At 36.5% G+C, this 23,220-nt stretch overlaps 1 protein-coding gene across 1 annotated transcript in view; it reads right to left on the bottom strand.

Moving 5' to 3' along the window:
• The window catches only part of GRIA2 (glutamate ionotropic receptor AMPA type subunit 2), a gene marked incomplete at its 5' end in the record, with an annotated part of 91,528 nt that overhangs the window by 5,234 nt on the left and 63,074 nt on the right, over nucleotides 1–23,220 (bottom strand). Inside the window, 6 exons of the mRNA XM_082051349.1 lie at nucleotides 9,283–9,481; nucleotides 13,439–13,809; nucleotides 14,303–14,509; nucleotides 15,586–15,696; nucleotides 16,403–16,507; nucleotides 16,783–16,950. Coding sequence (XP_081907475.1) covers nucleotides 9,283–9,481; nucleotides 13,439–13,809; nucleotides 14,303–14,509; nucleotides 15,586–15,696; nucleotides 16,403–16,507; nucleotides 16,783–16,950 — 1,161 coding nt within the window. The remainder of the gene's footprint in view (nucleotides 1–9,282; nucleotides 9,482–13,438; nucleotides 13,810–14,302; nucleotides 14,510–15,585; nucleotides 15,697–16,402; nucleotides 16,508–16,782; nucleotides 16,951–23,220) is intronic.

Genomic DNA, 23,220 nt, shown 5'->3' with positions numbered 1-23,220 from the left:
CAGACTCTTGAAACATCTGCCATACTGCATATGTACTGTTCTTGCTCCATCCAAGGAGATCCTAAAAATGAGATCCTAATGGAATCCTAAAAAATGGTATATTGCACTGTCTTTGAAAAGCCAGTTCACAAAGTAAGGTATTACTATCACTGTGTACTATAAGCTATCAGCAAAAAAAAACAGTATTGCACTTTTCTCTGCCTATAATTTAGCTGATACATAGTGTGCTGGTTTGACTGAAAATGGATTCATTTTCTTCATGCAGTTGGAAACCTTTCCTTTTTAATAGCTAGCATGCTCATTATTTGGACTTAGTTTTAGAACAAGAGATAACATCCCAGCACAGAGCTAATGTTTTTAATTGCTCTGGTCTGAGAGCCAAGGACATTCTGAGTGCTCTGCCCACAGGTGTGAGGCATCAAGGAAGGGGGGCAGAGATGGGGCAGAGCTTGACTGATATCCAGACTGATCAATGAGAGTATTCCATCCCATTAGCATAATGCTAATTATTTAAGGAGAGTCGGGACCTTCCAGTCTCTCTCACATGTGTTCTCTTTGCTCTTGGAGACCTGTTCACGGGAGTTCGGTTCAGGGTGTTTAGTTCGGCCTTTTTGCCATCCTGCCATTTTCCAGAGGTCTCTGGGCCTTTATGCCTTTTTCCTCTTTTTCCCTCTCTCGGATCAGCTGCTCAGGACCAGGTGCTGCTTCCTGGGCCTGGCTGCTCAGTGTGGATAGTGTTTGTGAGGAATTGCATTGAGTATCTTTTATTTTATATTCTATTTCTGTTTTATATATAAATACTAGTAGTATATTAGTATTTTGTTATTGTACTAAATTGTGTTTATCTCAATCCAAGTTTCTTCCTTCCCTTATGATTCTCTCCCCTATTTGGGGGGTGGAGAGTGGCTAACGTGGTTGTATTGCTAGCTTGGGTTAAAACATGACACATAGATACAGGTAAGTGCCTCTAACAGAAAGAGACTAGCATTCCATGCCTGAAAGAGACTCCCACCTGCAGATGGAAGTCAGTCAGGCCATTTAATGTCTGAGAAAATCCATCACCTTCACCAGAGCATGTAAAGAAAGTCTAAATCCTAATCCTTTCTACCACCAGTTCTCCAAGTCCTGCTGCTGTTGCCCACTTCCTTGGAAGCAGAGCTACCAGTGTTTAGCTTTGCAGGGTGCTCAATCTCCTCCTTCCTCAGCCCACTCAGGCTTGGACTCAAAAGTCCTCAGTCTCATATGAAGGAACTTGATCTTACCTGAAATCCCATTCTCTGAACTTACTCTCTAATGAAAGCCAGATACTCCATCCTGTTCCTAACAGAGGTCAACATTCGTTTGGCAGCATACAGCCAGCTTGCTGCATGGGATTTACCACTACCAACTAAGCAAGGGTCATCAAGCTTCCAACAGTGTTATAAAAATGATCACGGTGATACTTCATGAATTACCATAGGTTTGCTTTATAAAGGTGAAAACTAAAAAGTTGGTTTAGAGCTATCTTACATGGTTCAACTCAACCCAAAGCAGACAACATACATTCAGGTGCCCATTAGTACAACTGTCATAAGAAGGCATTTGGATCTCATGTTGTAGAAGAGGTTATACTGACACTTAAAACTTCATGTTCTTCTTGCACAAACAATCAAATACTAAATAAATAAGCATTCTTTATTCCAGTCAGCTAACTGTCCTGAACAGGTTCATAAGCTGCCTTTTGTTATTCCACTGTGTCCTGGTTTATTAAAATTACCTTTTACAGGTTTTGTTACCTTTTTTTGTTACCTTTTACAGAGGTCTAGCAAGGTCTGTTCTGCTTTTGTCATTCACCCTCAATTAAATGCAGCTCCCCACTTCCCATTGTCACTTCACAGAAATCTGATCACAACAGGGAAGTGGGAAGGATGAGGGAAGTCCCATGATGGACTGAGCAGCCAGTGCTGGATGACTGAATGGGAAAAGGCGCAAGGAACAGATTTCCCAAATGGTCTAGTGTTAAGAAGAAACCTTCCACTAGATGGCTCACAGGGTCCTTGCCCTATAAATGAATGTAGGAACATCCAATCCAGCAACTATGGAAATGCAAATCTGTAATGAAAAACGTATCCAGAAAATAGTGCTAAGCATCTGTCATGACCACAAAGACCTCTGCAGCCATGAACAGTGAAAAACATCATACTGCAACTCATACAGCTCACAGTCTTTACCTAGTCCTTGACTTTGTCTAGACTCATAAAAAAAGAGCAGCAACAAGCCACTACATAGGGGATACTTGTGACTTCTAAGGTTTTTGCTTATATTGCTGTGCAATATATTTAATAATACATTCTGTTTTCAGAACTGCATCATTTTATTTCCTCACCGTTTTGTTTTGAGAATTTGTCTTTTATTTGAAAAGTAGAACTAAAGGATGTAGAGAAGCTCAGTGTTGAGACCTTCACCTAGCTTTCTGTTCACACACACACTTACTCATAAAGACGATGTTATCTGACAGTTAAAAAAAGCATGTACACTTGTCCTAATTCAAATATATATCCCTATTCAAATACATTCGGGAAAACAAAACAAAACCAACAAACCAACCAAACAAAACCCAACACATTTAATTCTCATTTAAACTTGGCCAGTGCTATATCTGACCATATATTTTATTCCTATGCAAACAATAATCTTCTTCATTTAACTGCACTTGGAAAACCATGCAGTCATCAGCAACACTGGACTAAACCATGAGGAAACAGAATTCTCGTGAATGCAGGATGCCCTGTGTGCAACTTGGGCTTCTCCATCTCCTCATTATATACCGTTTCTTTAATGGCATCAGAAATGTAAAAAGGAAAGCATTGCTTCATTGAAGAGCCCCACAACTTTATATCATGAGATCCAAACAATGGAACCACTGTAGACTGTGATATTATTTGGCTACAAGAATATGGAAATAATCTGCACTGGTCTTAATTACTGTGGTTCATTGCTATTTCAAGACGACACTTCAGTCTATATACGAAATGTCAATCATATTTTGGTACTACAATCCCCTAATACAGTCCCCACTATTGATCAATCCTATGAAAATACAATAACTGATATAAAAAAGTCCCAGAAACTACACTTTTTTTTAAATACCATGTCACTGGGCATCATGACTATGAAAATTATTACTTTTACAAAGTACACATTCCATTTAAATGTAAAATACTGCCTTCATTAAGAAACTCATTAGGAAATTAAATTATGCAAAGCTTTATCAAATTAATTAACTGTATTTTATGGGTCATCAGATAACTTTTCAATTTTGTCATTCAAAGATCTATTATTCTTAAAACAGGGTGCTGTAATTAGCATGTCATTGACAGAAATAGCGACTCAGACTACAACATTCTACTAGATGACGACCTTGTACTGCAGGAGCAGAACTTTAATTCTCAAATATGGTTTGTGTAACTCTCTCACTGACCTTCTGTACTGAACAAAAGGAGAGGAACTGGTGTTGTCACCAGTAGCTAGAAAGTGTAACAACAAATGAATCTTGCCAATTTATATAGTAAATGAATTATCAATAAATCCAAATACACAGGAAAGGGTGAAGCTCATTTCTCAGACTCCTTTATTAACCTAAGATAAAGTACTGTAAAATACTTAACCTTGTTTATACTGAGTGAATACTTAATTGAATGGAAGATCTAAATTTTGTAATATATTGATTATTTTATTCAGTATTGGTAAAAATTCATTACATATTTGTAAGTTTCATGGCTTTCCAGTTTCCATTACTTAATTGAGCTATTTAAAATTCATTTAATATATTTGGTCTTATTAGTAAAAATTGCAAAACAATTTTTCTCAATAACTTATTCTTCAAAAGCTTACTTAAAATCATTTTCTCCAAGAAGACAGATATGAGAAGACATCAGGAAAGTGCAAATCAAGGATCTTATGTTATCATCATATTCGTCATGTGATCTAAAGAGTTAAGTGTTCACGAAGGCTTGTTTTACAAAGCAATGTTAATGTTAAAGTTTCAAGACCATTTAACCATTGTTAAAATACTTGCTGAAATGACTCCTCCTCTGAGAATTATTAATTTCAGTTTCAACAGAATCTAAATTCCTCCCCATCACTTACCATATTTATAAACTCAAACCAGACCACTTCAATTTAATTTTATGAAAAACTAAGATAAATGTCACACAAACTAATTTCCACAATGATGACCCAAATCCTATGTTCTTTTTGAAGTGCTGGTCACAAGGAAAATCCACCAGCCACTCCTAGAGCTCACTTCAGTGCAATAAACCTACTCACAGAGGGACAGCTGGACTACAGCAATGTTGCTGTATCTACTACAACAGGTTTGCTACATCATTGTAATACAAATGTAGATTTGTAAGCAGGATCTTGATTTCATCAGGGGTAACCTGAGAAAATAAAGCAAACAGTATGTAGCATAAACTGAACTGGAAAAAAAAGAAAGGTAAACAGCAGCAGATTTTCAAACCTCACAAGTGAAAAAGAACAGGAGAAAGGAAAATATATCTGCTGTGTGGTGGGAAGACACAGAACAAAGACAGTCTGTGCACAGGCCCATAATGTAAATGTAAACTTTAGTTTTGTTTTTGATGAGATTAATATAAAGAATAAGTAATATAAATGAAGGTACAGAAATGGAGATGATCAAAACAAGAAGGTTGCAAAACACAAATAACTTGCTGCACCCACACTGGGAGAGGGAGGATAAAATAAATCCCAAAACACAAAAGCACTTTCTCCAGCAATCGCAGATTCTGTAGTGAACTGCAGGTGCTATTACCAGAATCTAGAACCATAAACATACTGCCTGGACTTAACAAGAATGAAAAAACATTCAAAGCAATTGCAGCTCTTCAGGTCTGAAGTACTGCATGGCATGCACAGCTTCAGATGGCATTCTTGAGTGAAAACATCTGAATACAAAAATGACTAGAATTTGTACAAAAGGAAACTGGGGTATCAAAACACAGCAAGCCAGAAAATGGGATAGAATATATTTGTTATATAAAAGAAGTGGAAAATTCTGAGCACTAGAATGATAGAAACAAAATAAAATGAAACAAAACTTCCCAGCTCAAAAGCATAGTCCAGCATTTTGGGACCAATAAGAAAATCTGCAATAAAATGGAAGACCTTCAGCTGGATAAAAAAAGAAAAAAAAAAAAAAAAAAAAGGTAAATCTATCACTGTGATCAAAATGATTACCAGCAAATACTGTGACACAACTGGGAGAAAAAGAAATGCTAATGCCTTTGTACAAAGCATTGCTGAGATCTCAGATGGCATCTAACATACACTTCTGTTCACACACATTCAAGAACAATAAACTCAAACTGGGACACACGCACACATACAGAAGACCTATGAGATCATTTGGGACCAAAATGCTTTGTTTGGAAATGAGGAATAAGTATAGTTTTGTTGTCAGAAATGAAAGCTTAGAGAAAAACATACTTGCTCTGTATCACTTTGATATTAATTTTCAATATACCTTCAAGCAGGTGGAAAGTATGGAAATGTTCCAGTGAATGTTAAGCTTGCATACTTAGGCAGTTGTACTTTCTTTCTTTCAGTGCCATAGCCCATGAATGTCAGCAAGGCAACTTCAGGAGTTAACACATATAGACAATGCGTTAAAATTAATTTCTGCAGTGTTAGGCGAGCTGTAGTCTGTCTTCTTGGGTTAGTGACTGTATTTTCCCTTTGAAGTTCAACTATGTGTCTCTGCTAACACATACATCAACTGCATTTACTGCAACTGCTGAGAAATCATTGAAGATAAAAATACTCTGTGACTGTGGGTAGTGTCAACAGTGTGTACCAGAGTGATGAAATTCCACTGCCACACCATTAATTGCTTCACCAAGTAGTATCTGCGGTCTGACAATTATAGAGGTGATGTGTCCGTACAAGGTCAACTGAAACGACTCCTGGATCTTCCAAAGCTGTTCTTGCAGTCCTATTCACATCCTCACCACTACAAAACCACTACTGATTTGAGAAAAATTATGCACTTCTGGAAAAACACAGCCACACACATTTTCTTCGATACATAGCCCATTACTTCAGACTGTAAACCCAAGAGAAAATGCAACAGCAATGCACTATATAGCTTTGTTTAGGCTTTCAGTTACACTAAGAACTCTAAAAGCACTATCCCCAAGACAGAGGTGCAAATAAGTATCAGAAGTGACAAGTATCCCAAGTCAGAAGAACAGAATTCTTGAGTCGGATTGTACTCACAGTTCTGCTAGTAGCAACTTTGAGATCTCCTGAAGAAAACTACTGGACATTCTGGTATTTACAAATACAGAATGAAGAGACCTGATGGATCTGCCATTGAAGAAAAATCATGTATCTGTAACATTACTAAGAAGTAAAAGTCTCCTGCTGATGTTTACTGCTCAGCAAAGCTCTGTCATTGTGTTTTTATTTTATTTTCTTTTTCTTTTAAAAATAAAAACACTGTTAAACCCATTATTTATGCACTGATATTTTCTATGCAGGATGTATCAAGCTTCTGTTTCTCATCTTAAAGCAGCACAAGGAACACTAGAGTACAATGCCTTTTCATCCCTTTTTCTCAGTTATGTTTCTTGATTAAGTGCCAGCTGATGCTCTACATACTCACTGTTGGCAAGAATATCTCCTACTAGCCTGTACTACCTTTAAAGCTAGGGAGTATGTACCTAAAATAGGGTGAAGTGCAAAGGCAATACATCTGTTGTGAGTGCCAAGGCTGTTATCTCCAAGTCAAGTGATACGGACTAGCTTGCACGTCTGCTCCCATACTGTCTGTAGGGTGTGTGGTGGGCCACTATCCTTCCTCCACCTGGGTTTTTCTAACCTATATTTGGATTACTGCATTCACTACGGTAGCCACTGGAGTCAGCCACGGCCACTGCAGACACGAACTACTATGTACCCACTGTAGGTGGCTGAAACACTAGAATCCTAAAACAAAACAGAAAGCAAGATAATATGACATCCCTGACATTCTGTGGCTAACCTAACATCTCAATGAGTTCATGTCATGTAAACAGTCATAGAAGCTGGACACACTTGAAGCCACCTCTTTCTATTAACATCACATACATATATTCAGCTATTCAGGATAGGATTTTTCAGCTAACTTTCACTGTCTAGTTTATTGCTAAGAATTCATTTTTGGATAACGCTGACAACGATCTCTTTTTCACTTGTGTGAAGTATTATCAGAAAACATGTTTCAGTAGCAAAGAAAGTTCAGTTTACTGTTCTCATCCCCAGTATACAATGCTCCCTAATTTTGTGCTGTTCGAGGCTCTGTTAATGAAGATTTAGGTCCAGTATCCATTCCATCAATAAAAAACAAACTTGTAGATAATGACACTGCTTGAAGAGATAACAGACTAACCCTGAAAACAATTCAACTGTTTCTTTTAGTTCATGACAGCGACAGAGAAAAAGCCACTCCATTGTAGCTCACTGCTAGAAAAATACTCCATTTGTTTCCAGCTATTCAAAGAATTTGAGTCCTAATTTCAGGTCATAATAAAAGTCACGCATCCACTCCAATCCAGTCACCATACAGAAGTACTCTGTGTGAAATTTTAGTCTCCTTAGTGCTAGAGACTGCTTTCACATTGCCTTCAGCAGTTTCATTCTTGAAACTTGAGTTTCAGGTCTCCTAGAAAGAAATTCTGACAGGTGTTATTTCTTGGAAAAATAACTGGGCAAGTTTAAGTCACTTTTAGCGAACAAAAGCCTCCACCTGACTTTTACAAAAATAAGTTATTAATTCTTAGGTCAACACCAGAAACACTAGTTGTGTAAAAGTGTATTTCGAAAGCTGTATATATGTGATAGGAACACAAAAACTACATACTGATGCATGCTCACATAAACATTTTTTGTTTTAAAAGAAAGCCTAAAAATCTCTAAAGAAAAAGTGTTCAAAAGAACTGACCAACTGTTCACATTCAATCCCTGGTATATCCATGATCTAAAAGGTTTACGCTCACAAAACAAGAAACACATGATTGTATGCTTCTAAACGCTTCTGAACACTCTTAGCACAAACCCAGTCTCATTTTTACTAGCTTACATAGCTGATGTTGGTGTTGGTTTAGCCAACAGGAATGCGATCAGCAGCAGGTCTTATTACTGGACCTGTCACCAAAACAAGAAAATAATGCTTTTCTACAGCTGAAACAAGAATAGTTCCTATTTAGTATGTTAACAGTTAAGTATGCATTACAGGATCCAGTGAAAACCATAATCTAGCCATGACTACCCCAACTGTACAGTATCTAAAAAAAAATTATGAGAACTTCTTGCATTTCACTTTCATGACAGGCTATGTTTGAAATGTAAACTAATATTTATAACTATTTTAAAATATATTTTGTTTAAACCTAGCACTATCACTATCCACTTGAAAATATGAAAACAGCATTTTTTTTTGTATTTGTAGCACTTCACATTCACTTCTGTCTTACACATAGAGAAACACAGAGCACAAAGACAGGCAAAACAGCCACAGTGTTTTTCCCAGCAGCCTTAGTGTCTCATTCATTTGCTGGATGGATTTCACTGTGTTAGCTGGTGTCTCAAGGGCAGCCTGAGACTCACACATTGGAAGTCTCATGCATTTTTAAAACTGAAATACACAGAGGTGAGGAATGACAGGATTCCAAGGCATTATTGTAATGCAAATACAAATAGTAACTGCTTTCAAAATTAAATGGGTTTACTACAACAGCTAACAGGGTTGTATCCTGGATTTACTACAGCAGCCAAGAGGGCTGTATCCCATGTCCTCATCTGCAAGCTTGAAAAATCATGTGAAATACTTATGAAAACATTACTGTGCACCTTCCCATGTCCCTATTCACTGTGTGACTACCTAAAATATAGCACAGATATTAAATACCCTTGTTTATAATCATTAGCTCCTATCTTAAAGCTCAGATGAATGACATCAACTCCCTTCTCTGAACATATCTTGTTTAACTTTACAGTGGAATATTTTTTAGGTCATTCCTTGCAGCCACTTTTGCTTTGTATATTTATAACATGACCCTTATATTTATATGTAGATAATAAAATTTAAGTATAACAAATAAAAAGAACCACATATACTTGTGATCTAGGTTGCATGTATCACATTTTTATAGCAAACTTTTAATAAAGCCTAGGGAAAACACATTTCCATGAGTGAAAGCCTATTGAAAACAAAACAAAAAACTAAAAAGTAGAAATTCTTACCCTAAAAAACTCTTTAGTGGAGCCAGAATCTAATGTTCCATAAGCAATTTCTGTTTGCTTGGAAAGATCCTCTGCACTTTCAATGGGAGACACCATCCTCTCCACCGTCAGGAAGGCAGCTAAGTTAGCCGTGTAGGATGAGATTATGATGAGGGTAAAGAACCACCACACACCTCCAACAATGCGCCCAGACAGGGATCTAATAACAAGTATGAAATGAATTTGTAAAGTGAAATGAAAGTCCTAAAAAGAACACACATTATCAGTTTTATGCAAATGATGCATTATACTAAAGGGGACCATTTCAGGTTATCATCTTGCAGCACAGCTCTGTATGCTATTTTGATGGGAAGTCAAGGTATACTCCACTACACCTCCTGGACCTGGCTGAAACCAGGACTCCAGAGCTTACTTTAGGCAGAATTTAGTGATCCAGTTCTTCAAAGTTCTGAACATCCTGAAAGGAAACTGCTCCCATCATAATGTGCTATATTTAACACATAAACTTGTCATTCCCTCTGAAGTGAACTTGCCTGACATTGTGAAGAGGATCAAACAAAATCAGTGACACAGTGCTTTCAGATAAACTGGTATGCACTTAAAATCAAGTACCTTGAGGTTGCTTATTTTCCTAAGACATTCAGACAAAGACTGATTTCCACAAAACAATGGCTTATGCTGCTGTGGACAATCCATAGTGAGAAACAAACAGCATTATTTGCAATAAAAACTGGCCCACAGAATATCCGTAAACTAAAAAGTGTACACCACTTTTGAAAGACACAAGTATGTACAAACTGTGGACTGGACATGACACAACCAGTGATAATACAGAAAAATGGCCAAGAAAAAATATTTTTAAATAATAATAATAATCTGATGTTTTTAACTGCAGCAGGTGGGCTCTTATGGATCTTTGCTTTGCATCTCCTGCTCAAGAAGAGAGAAGAAAAGAGAACTCAAGAAAATATATAAAACAATATGGAGTACACATCTAGAGAAATTCAATTACTTTGAATACTAGAAACTAATGGAAGAGAACTATTGATACTGCCATCATTGTCAATCTTGACTTTTTTTTAATAATCTTTTAAACTTTGAAATTACTCACTACTTTGTTTCAAACAAGACATTATAGTAAGAGTACATAATCTTTAGAGATGTGATTAATTATTTGCCAGAAATGTGCATGTAGTTGAAAGTCTAGTACCATGGTGTTGCAGTAGCTTAGGTATGTCTTGATGTGTCTCCCCTATCTATTAAGTAAACAAATTAAAAATCACTTACCCAGCCTACTGTATTATGAGTGAGATTTTCAAGTAATTCTGACAAAATATTTATATAGATATATAAATAGATATAACTATATATGCACATTAAAACATGATGGTCATGCAAAGCTGATTTATTAAACTGGGAACAAAAATAAATAGAACCAATTCTGGACAAATTGTTTTTACTAATTGGTATTATGAAAAATCTCTGTGATATTTCAGACATGAAAAGACTTATTCCATGTCACAACAGACTCACTCACTCACATCACTTGATGAAAATCAAGCCAGATGAGGTTCAGAATAGATTATTAAAAAGGATCATAGAAAATAAATTATTTCAAGTTCCTTTTAAACTGAGATATATTCTACAAACATGCTTTCTGTCACCTTTGAAAAAAATACTATATACTTATTTTGACATGGAGGCAATCTGTGTACAAAATAATTCTACAATTAAAAGATTGAATTATGTGATAAATACATATTTGCAAGGTAAAATCTCTGGTAAAATGTATGTAGTAATTGCTGATTTTACGGAACGTCATATTGTATTGATGACATTTGCTATAAACAAACATAATCTTCAAAAGACCATGATTTCAGCAAACAGAGCTGCTGCCAACTTTGTAAAAAGAAGAATAAGCTCAATGCCAATCCAGATATTGCACTCTCATATTATATTTTGTAAGTAAAACTTTTTTGAACGTCATTTGTATTAACATTTTCCCATAAGGTCTGTCCCAGTTAAATAAACCATTTTTTAATGTACATTTCAAAAAGTTTCTAAAGATTGATAATTCTATGTTAGTAGGAACCCACAATTGTACAAGTACCTCGTTTATCAGATCATTAAAAACTAAAATAACAATTTCTGTGCAGTTACCTAAAATAGTGCACCATGCTTTTATACTTACAAAGGTATTATGTGGTAGTACTGAGAGTGCGCTCACATCTCAAAAAAGATGAGGATAACTTTGCTAAGTTATCATTCTCTATTCCATTCCTTTGTTTCTGTGCTATGTGTCAAGATGATGGTCCAGTCCAGCCTTACTCAGCACCACCTTCTATTTCAGAGCCAGGAAGTCTTAACTTGTCTACTCTACAATTCTTACAGTGTTTGTCACTTTATTAGAGAAATTATAGTAGCAATAGTATAAAACTTAACGCCACAAAGACATTTTGCTGATATTTTGTGATCCCTTTTTCTATCTGCTCCAATTCATATGCAGGGAGTTCAAATTCCATAAGTGATGTTTTTGGTGCAAGAACAAAAATAACTGAGGTGTTTTCAGCCCTCTTCTATTTTTATAATAAACACATAATATACAAACTAACTGCTTTCCTCAAAAATATGTTTGTAGTGAAATAAAGCGGTGTTAAACACCTCACTGAAACTAAATCTTGAATCTCCAAAATTGTTAGAGTTTTACACATCTTTTATGATGACCATTTACTGTTATTATTCTTACATCACCTTTCAAAAGTTATCAAACCGTGCACAACTGTCATGCTTTAATAGCCAGTAAAACAGTAATAAAAAAAAAAAAAAAAATCATTATTCTACTATGGCCTTGATTCAATAAAAATAATTTCGTAGCTAATGGAGGATTTGCAGACAACTAAACCTGTGAAGTGTGTAATCAATGCAAAACCCCAAAGGACTGTCATTAACACAGCTTCTCATGACCTGAAACCACTGGCTGTCTCTTCACTGTCTCCTTTCTTGTATAACATTCTTATGGTGTTTTATGCCTAATCTATTGCATCTTTCATCATAAAGGCTGGCAGATCTCACTGTAATACACCAGCCTTTACGTAGAATTGCTAAAATTCTCACACAACAAATGCTCTGCTATTTCCACAATAGAACAAGTTGAAAACCTGCTGTTGCCTTTTTGGATGCATGACTTAGACATAAGAAAAGCTTCCTTGGTGTGATTTATTTTGCATACTAGCCACTAGACCCACTAGAAATCGACCTGTTCCTTGTCTTACTTTAGGTTCTACACAAGAAAGTTAAATTGCTTACTATAATTAGGTAGGTCTTCTGATATGATTTCTTTAAACCCAGTTGCCCTATTATACTTGTTACTATAGTTCCTTCAAGCAGCAAGTACCTATTTACCTACCTACTTACCGCTCTGCTGAATCAAGGCTAGAACCACTTGTGCACAAGGGAAATAGAATATTTAATGAGCTGCAAAGGAATTAACTTAAGTGCTTTACAGTTGTGCCTAATAAAGTAGGTGAAAATCCACAAGGAACTGAGCATTTTTAAACTGGACCTTCAAATTCATTTTAGATATTTCCTTTGAGACTTTTCTAAAACTAGGCCATGGAAAAACAGCAGTGTTTTGCAACTATTCACATGAAATTAGAGCCACCACCTTTATTTCAGTTTAAGGCTCTCCTGTAGAAAAACAGCTGGTTAATAACAGTGTTATGATACATAGTGAATTTTAGAGGGAAAGCGCTGTCTGTGTAGTTTGTGACTAGTATGTTACCCTTTTTTCCCACTACAGTTGTTGTGAACCATATGCACCGTCAACTGTAAAATGGGAATATGCAGCAAAAACACGGTACCCCTCCAAGAAGGTGTGGAATGACTTGAACCTTATGCATTTTACAGTCTCTGGATGGTGTATATAAATTCACTTGGCAAATGTATGATCAATGTTAAGACAACATCGATCAAATACATCATGACCCTATGTCACAGACAACTGATTTTATTTCAAGGGCTTTTGTGATTTTAGAGAGGGGAAAAAACTAGCAATTCATTTCTTTCTTGAGAGTGAAAATATATGCACCATGAACCTCCTCCGGCTGAGATGGCTGAGACCAAAAATGCACAAAGTTGAAATGGGCGAGTAACCAACCTTGGCGAAATATCGCATCCTTGCTGCATAAAGGCACCCAGGGAAAACCAGAGACTATTAAATATCCCAAATTCATTAGTTGATTCATTAGTTTGCGTTTCTCTTCCATCTTCAAATTCCTCTGTGTGCCACTCGTATGGGCTAAATCTGCTGACCAGGAATAAAACTACACTGACCCCAATGTAGGCAAAAACAATGCACATCCAGATTTCATATGCTAATGGATCAAGAAATGAAAACACTCCTGGCTTGGACTTCTGAGGCTTCTTGATCATTATTGATATCCCCAGGCTCATAAAGGGCTTTGAGAAGTCAATCACCTCTTCTCTCACCAACGTTATAGTTAATGGAGCGATTGCAATATCGGCTTTCTGTAAAGGAAGAAAAAAGCAAATAATAGCTAATACAATGATCAGAGCAAAGAATGGTTTAGTTTCTAGGGCATTTCATAAATGGGTAATAGGACAGCAGAGACACCAGCAACATTCATTTCACCAAGAATGTCCTATTGAGAATTTCAGAATTTTTTTGTTGAAACTCTTCCTACTGAAATATATATAGCCATATGGTTGGCATACTCCAAGCTTCCCTTTTTACACATGCCCTTCTAAAAGTATATGACATTTAAAAGTGTTAGTAAAGTACACTGCCTTTCACCTGCTCAGAAGGATGCTCACTCCCCTCAACTTCATTTGCACTTAAAACCTAATTCCATGTTTCACTTTCAAAATTTTTCATGCCAATACAGGTTACTAATTCTCTGTAGAAGGAATTCGATAATTTTCCTCTACAGAGAAAACTGTATCAAATCCCACTCCTTCCATTAGTCATCTTTAATGGCTTCATTATAAAAAAAATTCTTACCCCATAAACAAGTTCTCCAACCATCCCATTCCAGATTTTCGTGTCTGCATCTCTCGCCCCATACTTGCCATCCCCAACAATTGTGAGCTTATATTTGAATCCACAGTGTTTAGCAATTTCTGTAGCTAAGTCCACGCAATAGCCCTCATATCGATCATTTCCTTCAAGCATTTCATGATTTTTCTTCATCATGACGTATGGGGACTCCTGCACAGAAAGAACTTGCCTTAGCTACTTGGTAAAAAGAGAGACGTATTGGTTGTACACTTCATAGATTAGTATGTTCTCTTTTACACATGAGAAAGAGAAAATGTAACATCTGAGTCATACATGCTACGTATATGTCAGCTGTTAATTATTAACATGACATGTCCTTAACACATTTGAAAGCTGCATTCTCTGAAGTCATACACAAACAACAATACTTACAGGTATAGTGATTCTCAGTAGTATGTTAATAATGACCATGAATGTTACCAGGAGTTATGCATTCAGAGAAGAAAGAGTAAGTTCCAAAATCAGGTTCTTTCTCTCATACAGTTTGGATGGAAGAAGGCAAAGGTATTTAGTTTCTTTTGCTGTTTTCTTAATACAATAACATTGTTTCCTATTTCACAACCACACCCCTCCCTCCCTGAATTACTACACAAACATTAGGTAAGATATCTATAACTATGCAATAAAGTTCTATCATGAGCAAAGCTGCTGATGAGTCTGATGAGTTGTACTAAAGTAACCTATCTCCTCTTTGCTCTGTTGTTACCAAACTATTCCTACATCCAGTGATATTCCTATGCCAGCTTGTGACTCGTCCAAACTGATAAAGAAGCTGTGTAACTTACAGAGAAATGCTGTTCTATAACAGTACATAATGTTATTTTCTAGACAAGTACAATGCATCTTTTAATGTTTTATTTTACACTTCACCAATCCATGGCGACTACAATTCTGAAGCATAAGAACCAGTCTCTTTGCTGTTTGGCAAAATCCTTTCTCTAAAACCAATGCCTCTCCTTTGAAAGCAGGTATTTCATTTCCATTTTTAAGCGTAAAAATTCTAACTTTCTAGGATGTTCAATCAATGACCACGTGTTTTCTACAGAACAAAACCACATACTGAATCATTTATATATCCTTAATTTCCAGATTTTATTTATGTATCATGATGAGTAACAGGTTACAACCTCAGATAATAATACAACAGTATATTTAAACTAACATAATGATGAGAAACAAATCACTGTAGGACATACTGTCTTCTGACAAAATATGAGGTTAATTACCAAAATAGTGGTGACAATAATAGTCTTATTCTCTAGTCCTGAAGATTCATTTCCAAGAGGGCCATCAAGAGGATTCACAACCATTTTGTCCACTTCGCTCCAATATCCAATCTAAAGAGAGTTTATAGGATGCACAGATACCAGTGAATATGAACTTTCATAGAGCAGGTATAGCATGATATTACTATGACTTTGTTCTATGATCAAAGAGAACTATTTTAGCTCTGGATTTACCAGTGTAAATATTTCTATTTACGTTGTTAAAGATTATTACAAATAGTAACGGGATAGAACTAATGCCATTTGTTGAGATTAATTTGTCTAATACAGGCACACCATTTTTGCATATTAACAGGTATTAGTATCATCACACACTGTACGACTGAAAGGGTTATGACAGACTCTGGATAAGGAAGACATGAGAAACTGGCTTTTCCTGAAAAATTTGGAATTAGAACAGAAAGATAATCACATTTGAAGAAACATCATTGAAAAGCTGCATTCTGCATTCATCATTTAGAAGCGTATTTCCCAAAATAATGGTTCATATTTAGCAATTCAGATGAGAAAGCAAAAAGTTTAATCTGCAAAACTGAAAAGAAAATACTGGTAGTACTTACCAGAAATAAAAACTTGTATTTGTTAGAAAGAAATAATACATATTTTCACTGTGTTCTGCAAGACCCTTATAGAATACATCTATGAATAAGTATTATTACAACTCATGCTTTAATTAATCCAGTGTTTCATTACCTACCTTAACTTGTTGCTTAGCATGGTAAAACCTTTAAAGACACTGTAAGACAATTCAAATTACCTTCCGAGGACCAGTACTTTTGAGTTCCATGACGTTTATTGTAAAATTGATTCTTTTTCCATTCTGATCAAACTTTATATTCCCTGTTAGACCTTCCACCTGAACCTATACAGATGGAGATTAAAATGGTAGAAGAACTAAGTTTGTTTCTTTTTTGAAATGCATTTTCTATTTCCATAAACTGAAATTTCAAAAACATTCTGTTTAGACTCTTCCACACACAATATATTATCTTACTATGAGACATATTCCTGAGGAGTTCACTTCCATGTTATTCCCAGCAAGATCCAGGCACGTTAGAAGACTGGAAAGGTTCTTTTCAAGCATTTATAGAGAATTTTATACATGCATTCATCCAGTATTCACTCAAGGGAAACTACCTGTTTCAATGCCCTTTCTATTTCCACACCATGACCCCAGGGCACAGCTGGATTTGCAAGACAATCTCCAGCATTTCCTCTTCTGGAGATCTCAATCCTCTGTTTACGCAAATTCCGGAAAGCTTCTGTCATCACTTGAACAGCGTCATATGTAAGAGCAGATGTATACTGAAAATAAGTGAAAATATTTAACTAAAAACCAGCTTCAGCTTCACTACACCTTTCAATACATTCTATAATCCATTAAACACAGAAATATATTAAAAATAAAAAAGACAGTAAGATATACGGGAAATCAGATGAGTTCTTCTGTAGTTTGAAGGTACACAGCCTCTGAGAGGCATCTATGCAAATTAATGAAGTGCTCTCCATCAGAATGGTTAGAAGCAGTGCTAATAAGTCTAAACTGAATATTTGCAGCTGTTTTCAGTGTGTATTCCATTCCTTTCTCACTACAACTGGGTAACAGTTCTGTGTGCAATGTCTGGAAACCCATGGATGTGATGGGGGAAAAAAAAAATCCAGTATTTAACTTCAGTAAGCCTCTAAAAGTAAGGAATTGTTCCTGATTACACGCTTTGGGAGACATATTTATACACAGATCTGTAGACTACATCTCCTCTCACATATATACACACAAAACAAAACAACAGGCATTTGTAGATACGTGTGCTTAACTTTTATCGGTTGAATAGATAAACTCAGGGGTAGCTATTTTCAAGTATGCAGTACCTTGTCAGCACCATGTTAGAGCAGGTTTTGGACTGAGATATCTGGAAGAACTGGTGCCCCTCAAAGAGCAATACAGGCAGGGAAGAGCCCCATGTTCCTAATCTGCCACAACACAAGGAGCTTTACAACTTTTGAGACATCAGGGGAGAATCCTGTGATCACATGCATCACAAGCTGGGGCTAAACAGCCAAAAGCAGTTAACTTCAGTGACTGGAAAATTTTACATCTTAACTAACTAACTGAACAGAAACCACATGTACACGTACACTGAGGACTTCGTTGGATGAGCCTGATGAGTCCAGAACATTGCAATTATGCCAAATATAGAGACATTTTTGGAATTATGGGCCAGAACATAACTACTTATAGCCTTATGAATGAATGCAATGATCCCTATGAAGGCTATTAGATGCTGAAAATATATAAACTGTAAAGTAGAGAAAATGATATATTGGCTCTTTGCTTCAATGGCTCAGACTTTAATGAGAATTTTAATTAGGTAGCTCAAGTCATGCAGAAGGCTCTTGTAATTGTAACCAAGGCAGGCTCCTGAATTGAGGTCATTTTTGTATGCAACTGTTAGACCTTGGAGAGGAAGAAAAGGAAGGTGGAACTCTTTTTTTTCAGATATATAAGCTTACTGGGTGATTAATGTGAATCTTCCCAAGAAAGTTCTCTCAGTGACTTGTACAGGAGTATTTAAAGGGGTCAGAACAGCAGCAGAATCAAGCGTGAAACTGGCTGGAGCTGAAACTACTTTCTGCTACTGGAGTAGTAGTGATTAAGTGGTGGACATGGATTTGGAGCTTCAGAGAAGGTCACAGTGAGAAGAGAAAGGACCCTGACTCATTTTTTTCTGGGACAGACTAGCAATACTTCTTTAAGTGTAGCTCTTTGCAGTACAGAAACATATTGTACCACACTAGCATTTTGAGAAACTTTGGATACAGCACTGTCATTAACCACTGAAACATACTTTGGGTATCAGAGAAAATAAGAGATTGAAATTGATAAGTTATAGTGCTATCTAATTCAGTTTCCTATGTTTCATTTGATCATTGGGATAAGTTTAATGTGTCTTCTCAAAAATACTATCCGTGTAGTATATAATTACTGGTCTGAATATTCACAACTCAGCCATAAATTCTGTTTGTGTAGGGCTTTGCCTATCAATACATATCTGCATGTATATACATGTCATCACATATATCCACAAGCTTTAATTTAGGTTAAGTCAGCTTTAATCTAAGGATCTCAAAATATTTTACAAGCATTTTACGTGTTGTTGGAGATGCCAAAAAAAACAAACAGCCCATGCATCATTTATTACTGCTTTATTCTGCATACACTTTCAGTTCCTAACAACCTTCATAGGGCTCTTTAAAACTATCCATAGCTTAATGAATAGATGTCAAGCTGACAAACTAAAACCAAGTGACCTCATTACCATAAACAAGAAATGACAGACAACCTGCACATGCAGAGGGGTGTCTCTGTGTGTGTGACTGCATAAGAAATAAAAATGTCATAAGTTAAAGGATGCCTTAGCCCTGTCTTGATTCACTTTGTTTAAAGATGGAGATTCGTTCATGTTCTGATCTGCACTATTAAAATAATTGGGACCACTATTTGGAATAATATTCTGTGGAAGTGGGATGGGCTCTTACAGCCTACTACTTTTACATCAGTGTAAATCTCATAACTTCATTTCAGTTCTTTTCAACTTCACATGAGAAAAATCAGCAACTTTAACACAAAATGGCATAGGTACTATCCTATAGTTCCTACAGAAACACCCGTATTAATTAAAGCATGGCAAAAAATATGCAAAAAAAAAAAAAACTTCCTTCTCTTAATTCCAGGACTATGATAATAAAAAAAAAGATATAGAAACTATAATATAATGCACAAAAGTGCCTAAAGATATCATCATAGACTCACAGAATACCAGGCTGGAAGGGACCATAAGGATAGTGTGGTCCAACCTTTCTTGGTGAAAGCACAGTCTAGACAAGATGACCCAGCACCCTGTCCAGCTGAATCTTAAAAGTGTCCAATGCTGGGACATCCACCACTTCCCTGGGGAGATTATTCCAATGGCCGATTTCTCTCATTGTGAAAAATTTCCCTGGTGTCCAATCAGAGTCTCCCCATGAGCAACGTATCGTTTCTGTGTGACTCCTTGTAAAAAGGGAGTCTCTATCTTCTTTTTAGCTACCCTTTAAATACTGGAACATTATTTGCTATGAAACATGGATTGCATGCAATGTCATATGAAAAGAATTCCCTCTTTAAATAAACACCCTAATTGCCAAGAAGAGAAAAGACAAGGTCCATATGTGATTTTTCTTCAAATTAAATTTAAAATGTACTATAGACCTTAATAAAATTTGTAAGCTGCGATCGCAAAGATAAATTTGAAAAGACGAAAGAAAGTCATTCCAGACTAAGCAGAAGACGTTAATCATGTGCTGTCCAAGAAAAACTGGCAAGATAAACTTTGGTAACTTTATCTGTAATTCAGAAGATACCAGCAATCACAGTATCACAGTATGTTTGGGATTGGAAGGGACCTCAAAAGATCATCTAGTCCAATCCCCCTGCTGGAGCAGGAACACCTAGGTGAGGTCGCACAGGAACATGTCCAGGCGGGTTTTGAATGTCTCCAGAGAAGGAGACTCCACAACCTCCCTGGGCAGCCTGTTCCGGTGCTCTGTCACCCTTACTGAGAAGAAGTTTCTTCTCAAATTTAAGTGGAACCTCTTGTGTTCCAGCTTGATCCCATTACCCCTTGTCCTATCATTGGTTGCCACCGAGAAGAGCCTGGCTCCATCCTCATGGCACTCACCCTTTATATATTTATAAACATTAATAAGGTCCCCCCTTAGTCTCCTCTTCTCCAAACTAAAGAGACCCAGCTCCCTCAGCCTTTCTTCATAAGGGAGGTGCTCCACTCCCTTAATCATCTTCGTTGCCCTACGCTGGACCCTCTCCAGCAGTTCCCTGTCCTTCTTGAACTGAGGGGCCCAGAACTGGACACAATATTCCAGATGTGGTCTCACCAGGGTGGAGTAGAGGGGAAGGAGGACCTCTCTCGATCTACTAACCACCCCCCTTCTAATACACCCCAGGATGCCATTGGCCTTCCTGGCCACAAGGGCACAGTGCTGGCTCATGGTCATCCTGTTGTCCACCAGGACCCCCAGGTCCTTAACTAAAAGGCTCAGTACCCTACCTTGTACAATCAGTAACTGAAACTTCTGAAGATGAAATTGCAGACGATAGTCCCAGAAGCAGATTTTTTATATGTATATTTTAAAGCTGTAAGATATTATAGAAAGATGTAATCTTTGTTTGTTAGTCCCATGTTTAACCCAATGCTTAACTTTTATCTGTTGAATAGATAAACTCAGGGGTAGCTATTTTCAAGTATGCAGTACCTTGTCAGCACCATGTTAGAACAGGTTTTGGGCTGAGATATCTGGAAGAACTGGTGCCCCTCAAAGAGCAATACAGGCAGGGAAGAGCCTGTCCACGTGCTAAAGTCATAAAGAGATACACTTAGAGATTTAGAATATAACATTAAAAGAATATACTTAAGCAGTAGAAAATAAATTAAAATGTGAAGACATAAAAGAAAAAAAAAGTATTCTTAATCACAGTAAGTCAAATTATTTTTCCTCTTGATCTGGATATCTGCAATGTCTAAATCTATCCTTGACATACCAATTGATTTTTTTTACAGTCAGAGAAGAGAAATAACCATTTTAAGGTGTGATTCATTTGACCTGTTAGACACTTTCTTTAAAATAAAATGAATCATGCCTTCGATTCCATTAAGCTGATTTCTAGCGACTTCTGAGACTACTGGAGGAGTCCAGGGCGATCAGCTTAGATACATATATCTACACTGTAGACACACTAAAAACAAATTAAAACCATGGGGACTCTGAACTAGCCATTCAGCCCTAATCTAACACAACAGTGAGAAAGACTAAAAAAATAATGGGATACTTTGGGCAGAGACTGTATCAACAGAGTCGAAGAACACAGTGCGGGTATACAAGACACTAGGAAGACCTCCACTAGAATGGCGTATCCAGCCGAAGCACTGTTCAAAAAGCTGAAATTGGTCTGAAACAGGCACAGAAGAAGGTTCCTCAGCATGTATGGGGGGTTGCTACTGGAGCAGCAGGAGAAAGGAGACTGTATCACTAATAGAGGTTAAGAGAAAGGAGGTCTAAAAGAAAAAGTATTTTTCCTTGGAGACAGGTAAGATTCAAAGCAAGGTAATATAGGAAATGTTCTTTGCTGCAAGAGCAAGTGGGTAGAATCAATGGGTATAAACAAATGTTCAGCATTGTTCCCTATATTTAAACAATTTAAATATACTTAAATACCAACAAATATATATCAAAGGTAGTAAGACAAACTTGTGTGTTCTTGTTGCTTGTGGGTATATTACATGTTTGACTTACTGCTTTACACCACCAATTTTTTTCCAATGGTTCACTATGCATTTCAGCACCTTGTTTATAATACTTCACTAAACTATACACAGACTAAATTGGGATATCAAATGGTGCCTTGCTTTAATGCATGTTAAAGCTTTATTTTGCTTTGAGGATTATATTCAATAAAATCTCTCATTTGAATTTTGTGCATTTTTCTCATAACAAAGTATTTCTCTACTTGAAGGCTTGTATATACCATAAAAGCAGAATTGCCTTTTCATAGTGCTTTGTACAATAATTGCATTTTTTTGTCAAAACATTCACAAAACTCTTATCAAATTATTGGTAATTTCAGAAGTAAGTGGTAGAGATTGGGCTATAGATACAGATGCAATACTGCATTTTAATATCTTGCATATATATATATATAAATAGGTCTATACATATGTAAACCCATATTCATGAAGAACGAGACACGAATTTATTTGTCGAGAACTAGTAAAGGATCTGGACAACTACCTCCTGTAGTCTTTCAATGTAGTCAAACTAATGCAATTCAGTCACCTATTTCTTAAGGGTCTTAAATTAAAATGTATCTTGGGGCTATTTTGAAATGGTCAGTATTACACACACTTTGGAAGACATTTGAAAGTTGCTTGGCAGATGAAAGAGAGGAAAATTCTCTTTCAGGATCTCTTGTGATCCACTGTATACTGTCACTACAGAGCACAGGTATGGAAATAGTTACTTCTGATAGAAATAAGAGACATTATCAAATATTGTATACATAACTATCATTGTAAATCCAGATGTTTTTTAAACGTGCCCATAACCATGCATCATGCTCCTTTGTTCTATGCAGGCATTAGCATGAATGGGGTCTGTATGAAGCAGCATGTCAGGCTGGATGCCAATCAACCTGCAAATAGGCTTTAAGTACAGGAGCATCTTCATTACCTATGGGCATGTTTCAAACACTGGGGACATGAGGTAGAGGTCAGAGAACCCAGAAAAAGACTGAACGCTTGCCTCTTCCTATTTAATCTTTACATTAGAATGGACCTCCTGTGAAAACAAGCAGCTTTTACAACAGACTTGCTTCCAGCTGAAAATATTGCATATATATGCAAGATATTTGGAAATATCAGCTGATTATTTGTAAATTTTTTAATAACAATCCTGGTCCTGACTAAAAGTGAAGAGAAATTAATAAAATGTAAAATGACTGGATTTTAAAATTAATCTCAATAA

Source organism: Streptopelia decaocto (genome assembly GCF_964273445.1).
Source record: "Streptopelia decaocto genome assembly, chromosome: 4".
Classification (NCBI taxonomy): Eukaryota; Metazoa; Chordata; class Aves; order Columbiformes; family Columbidae; genus Streptopelia; species Streptopelia decaocto.
Note: the sequence above shows the minus strand (reverse complement) of the source record. Positions and strands in the feature narration are given on the sequence as shown.